This window comes from Thermobia domestica, chromosome 11 (assembly GCF_964235325.1).
Source record: "Thermobia domestica chromosome 11, izTheDome1.hap1.1, whole genome shotgun sequence".
Classification (NCBI taxonomy): Eukaryota; Metazoa; Arthropoda; class Insecta; order Zygentoma; family Lepismatidae; genus Thermobia; species Thermobia domestica.
In genome coordinates this window covers 232,069,786-232,075,430 of record NC_137464.1, presented here as the reverse complement: position 1 = coordinate 232,075,430, position 5,645 = coordinate 232,069,786, and the positions used below count along the sequence as shown (strand labels likewise).

The 5,645-nt window shown below is 34.8% G+C and overlaps 2 protein-coding genes across 2 annotated transcripts; both read right to left on the bottom strand.

Moving 5' to 3' along the window:
- Positions 1-298: 298 nt before the first annotated feature.
- LOC145665491 (zinc finger protein 862-like) lies at positions 299-2,233 on the bottom strand. The gene has a single exon (XM_081732799.1). It carries the CDS (start codon positions 2,231-2,233, stop codon positions 299-301), a length of 1,935 nt encoding a protein of 644 aa, XP_081588925.1.
- Positions 2,234-2,501: 268 nt separating this feature from the next.
- Positions 2,502-4,619, bottom strand: LOC145665490 (zinc finger MYM-type protein 1-like). Its single transcript, XM_081732798.1, has one exon. It carries the CDS (start codon positions 4,617-4,619, stop codon positions 2,502-2,504), a length of 2,118 nt encoding a protein of 705 aa, XP_081588924.1.
- Between the last annotated feature and the right edge of the window lie 1,026 nt (positions 4,620-5,645).

Here is a 5,645-nt window from a genome sequence, read left to right as displayed (position 1 = left end):
AGATGGACACCATTGTTTGCAGTTCAATCACTAATACTTCATAATATCCACATAATTATGTAATACAAAAAGCTGAACCGTGAAGCACGTAAGTCAAACTGTAAAACAATTCTTCCTCCCGAATACACGCATCCACACTCACATCACAAAATAACTTCATTCTCACGTAAAAAAAAATAAATAAATAAATAAATAAAATAAAATAAAATAAAATAAAAAATAAAATAAAATAAAATAAATAAATAAATAAATAAATTAAAAGGCAATTGGTATTAGTTATTTTAAAAGTACTTTCCACTTAACGTAAACGCATTCTTCTTTGCTTTTTGGTTGCATAACGTTCTATAACTTTGCAGAGAAATTCTTCACTAGGAACTTCTTCTCCTTCAATGGAAATTCTCATGCAATGGTCCAAGGAAGTTTCCCCTAATCGATTCCTCAACGGTGTCATTATTCTGTTCATGGCACTGAAAGATCTTTCAACGGTGGCTGTTGATATTGGCACTGTTAGAATTTTTACACTGGCCTTTTTAAGTTCATCGTATCCAAAAGAAGATGTTAAAATGTATTTTAATGGCGATATCTTGTCATTCACATTTGGTGCCAGAAATTTGAAAGATTGAAGATCTGCGTATAAGTGATCTTCATCTATGCCGGACAGAATGCTACAGAGACTTTTCACATCTGATTCTTTGATATGTTGAATAGAATCAAATGATTGAAAAAATGAACACGCTGAAATCAAATCAACAGCTTGCTTATTAAACCTTCTGCCCATTTCAGTGGCTACAGCATCAGCGAATTTAGCAAGCATTCCCAAACATTTCTTTTCTTCAGATGGATCTGACTTGATTTTTCGGATTCCTGAAAGTTTAACTTTCATTTCGTCGTAAGTAGTAAAAATGGTACTAGACTCTTGTCTTGCTGCTTTATTTGCATCTTCAGAAATTGACTTCAGGTGAGCCTCAGTACTTGAAATCAGCTGGGGTAAATTCGCTAACTGACAGTCTTCCTTTTGCAGGTACTTACTTAGATTTGAAACGGATCCCAGTATCTCTACCAACAAGCACAATGTTAGAAGAAAGGTCGAGCTTTCCATTTCAATTAATATTCCACCTGCCAAGGAACAAAAATCTCCACCTTCTTTATATAAGTGCTCTAACGTCATCATTATTGATCCGTAACATTTTTTAATGGTTTGAATGGTTTTGTGATGACTGAGCCAACGTACATCCATGGGTTCTGGAATTTTCAAAGTAGGGTCCTGTAACATTTTTTGAACATCGTGAAGAGCAGCTTCTCTTTTCGGAGATTGGCGGAATATCTTGCAAATGTCCCTCACAACGTAAAAAAATCTTTTTACACATGGAAACAAATTTTTTGCACTTGTCACTGAAAGGGCCAAAACATGCGCTCTACAATGTATGTACGGGACATTTCTCTTTGCCTTTTCTGAAATTCTCTTCTGCACCCCAGAAACACTACCAGAGAAATTAGAACCCCCATCGAATCCACATGCCACAAGATTATCAAATGACAAATTTCGTTTGGTTATTTCATTTTCAATACAATTTGTAATAGTTTCGGCGGTAGTGTCCTGAAGCGTAGTTATGCATAGAAATCTCTCCCTCACTACGCAGCTGTCAGTAACATATCTCACACAGACAGAAAGCTCTGATTTATTCGCTGTGTTAGTCGATTCGTCAGCCATTAACGCAAAAGGTTTACCTTTAAGTTCAGCAGCAAATTCCTCATCTAACACTTCTCCCATGCACTCCAACATCTCACAAGCTGTGTCTTTGCTGTAGTATGTTGCACGCTCACTCTTTATCTGAAGCCAGTCGTTTAAACTTTGAATACACGGAGCCATCAAATTTCTTACAATATGTTCATATTTACTCGTATGAGCCACTTCTTCTTTCACAAGAAAATATAAACTACGCAAGAGAATTTTTACAGCCTGTTTGTTTTCTTCGATTTCAGTGCTGCTTTGTTGCTGTAAAATTGAATGAATAGGTTTATTTTCATGTAAAATTCGAAGATTTTCTTTCACCATTGCACTTTTGTGATATTCAGAGGAATCATGCTTGTGGAGTTTCCCTGTAGTACCAGTTGCTTTCCTGAAATTTGTGAACGGAACTGTAATGAATACGCCTTTAGTTTTCTGTGCTACATTTAAATCATTTTGATAATATCCAGTAGCGTAGCGTAAGTTTTCAAAGTGGGTAGACATCTCAATATTTTTTTCAACACTCTAGATAGACGCAAACAGATACTAGCATTCCTATCAGTAGCTGATAAGTTATAAATGTACACCAGAAAAATATCAATTGTTAAAAATAACCTATGCTATTATTATTATTATTTGCATTTTTACGACATATACAAAAACCAATTATTAGCTGCTCAGTGTAAAGAAACATATTCTTACTTAGTACATAATATTCTATGGAAAACCGAGAAATAATATATATATATCGTGCAACATACCTTGGTAATTCCTACATTTTCTCGTATGATAGTTCGATGCGACGATCCTTCTTCTCAGCGAACACATCAATAACTTTTTGTTTGAAACAGGGATCACTTGCAGCATCTTTAAGCAAAGATTTTTCAATGGCCATCAAACTCAAAGCTGAAAGTCTTTCATTAGACATAGAATTCCTTAAAAATGTTTTTACGCGTTTAAGAGCGCTCATGCTTCTTTCGCTTGACGCCGTTGTAGCAGCAATACTTAAAGTCAAATGTAACAACTTCGTCAATTGCACATAAATGCTTTGTAGCTCATTCTCGTGAAGATATTTTAATAACGCGTGTGGTGACAGGTACTTTTCAGAGTCACTGTAAAGAATAGCAAGTTCGTTTCTCAGTTGTTGTTCGTCGAAGAATGGATATGTCTTCATTAACTGTTGCAGTTTGTTAAGAGGAAAGTTAACTTTATATTCGAGAAACTTTTTCTCGTTTAACAATTCTACGAAAGTAATTTCCTCAAAATCTTTAAATCTTTCATTCATTTGACTTGTAAATGAGTCTAAAATTTCAAATGTCAGCCGGCGCAAGTTTCTCAAGTGCGTTTCCTCGTACTTTATTTTACTATTTAGCTGACGAGCTTCCTCACAACAGGCTATAATAGTTTCCTCGCACCTCATTTCCATAAACTGCTTCAATACAAAACGAACCTCATTGATGCATAATGTAATATTGGAACAACTTTTTAATTGTAGAATCCTAAATAGATTATCGGTGAACGCAAACAATTTAGTGAACAAGCAAAGCAGAAACATAAACGTTGGATTTTTTAATTTTCTTGCTAAACTACGAGCATATTCAACGGATGATGGGTCCCACTCATCATCTTCAATAACATGGGTTACCGCTCTTTCCAACTCTTTAAAATGAGCTTTAATTGTTAACGCTCCTCTAGAATGGTAATTCCATCTGGTGTCACTGTGATGAGGGAGTTTGAAACCTTGTTCACGCAAAAGTTCGCTTCGTTTAGAAGACTTACTAAAAAATGTATGAAGTGTGCTTATGTCACATATGAAGAACTTTACTGCTTTTATATGCTTAGATGCATACAATAAAACAAGATTCATTTGGTGTGCATAACAATGAATGAAAAGTGCGTATGGATAAAATTGCTTCACAAGTGCTTGTACGCTAGTATGGCAACCTTTCATTACAGACGCCCCATCATATGTCTGACATATAAGTTTATTTCCTATGTCCCAATCCTTCAGAACATGCAAAATAATGTCAGATAAACCCACCGCTGTTTTGTCTTTAGAAACATCAAAAAAACCGATAAATCTTTCTTCCACTCTGTCTTTTATTACATATCGGAATATAATGCTCAATTGAGCTCTGCAAGAAACATCAGTAGTGTCATCAGCTTGAATGGAAACAAAATAGGTCTGATCTATTTCTTTCATTATAGTTTGTAACAATACATGGTTTATGGATTGAATCAAATCATTTTGTATGTCTGGTGATGTTCCTTTGAAAGCAGAGTTAGACTGAAAATGCATTCTAAGCTCCTGCTCTTCTTGAGCCAGTAAGTCTAAGAGCTCTAGATAGTTACCTTTATTTGCAGATAACTCATCTTCGCGATGGCCACGAAACGCTAATTCTTGTCTTCCTAAGTAACAAATTGCATCAATAATTCGACCTAAAACTCTTCTGTTAGTTGATACTTTTTCATTATATTGTAAGGTAGCCAGACGCGAAGATTCTGACAGAGCATGTTCTATTCGATTTCGTCCCAGCATATAAAAGCACTCCGTATTTTTTAAGTGTTTTTTAGAGGATTGGTGCTTAGTTGCTTTCCTTTCAAAATTCTTCACGGTTTCAATACCACTTTTATTCCACTCAGAATCTCCCCCAAAGAGAATACACACAAAACAATAAAGCTTATTTCTTTTAGTACTACCTGTCAACCACGTGTATTTTGTATACCAAGATGACTGAAATTTCCTCACCACCTTGCCATCTTTTTGAACTAAAAGTAAATTTGGAGTTGGCCTTTGTTTTTTCACTTCACACTTATCTTCATATGAAAATTTTGAAAAGCCATTTATTAGCAGATGATCCACTAAATCTATATTAGTTTGTTCACACATGATTCAAAGTACACACGGAAACGTTTATACATACACACGAAACCTACACACACAAACACAACGTAAATTAAACTTATAATCGCAAAGAACGAAAACGAAAACAACCACCTACAAAATCTTCCGCACAAATAAAGAGGGACCAATGTTTCTTACTCCAGTATTGTGATTAGACAGAAGTCGGACCTCGCTTATGCTAGGTTTCACCCCAATTATGGTAGGATTTCAAGGATTATTCTGGTGCTAAATTACATAAGATTTTTTATTTTTTTAGATTCCTTAATAATGTACATTTCAATAAGGAAAAAATATCTAGAAGAAAAATAAACATATTTTTGTTATATTTGGTATTATTGCTCAAAATTGGTATCACTGTCTGAGCCATTCGAGCAAGTGTCTCTTTCAGAGCTTTTTTAAAGGGGCGTGAAGCTTCCCGCAGGAAGACGCGCGTCGCTTTCTAGAGGGTGCTGCTGTGAGACATGTTTCAAGCAGATTCTTCTGTTAGTTACTGAAATGCAACTTTTCCTTCGCCATTAAAAAAAAAAAAAAAAAAAAAAAAAAAAAAAAAAAAAGTTGTTACCTACTAATTTAATACGATATTACTGCTATTATTTAAATATTAAAACTTCCAATTTTTTAAATATAAATAAATAAAAAATATTATTCATATTTGACTTCTAAGAGCAAAATATGTTAAATGTATATTAATATTTTGAAAGGGTAGACACTGTCTCATTGTCTCATAGCACGCTACGCTCCTGATAATATCTTGAACACACACCACAAAATGCACCTCCCCGATTCTCGTCATAAACTAACCACTTGTATTTATCTGTCCAAGAAGTCATGAAACGATATTCATGTTTCGATCTTCCCTGTACAGCAGAACATCCGGAGTTAAAAGAAGTTGAAGGAAGAGGTTCCTGTGGGTGAGATGAGGAAATTGTGGGACTGCCTTCTGGTACTCTTGAACTCTCTTCGAGCGATGACCCATGCTTTATTTTTTTGGTAAAGTATGACAGTAAAGTA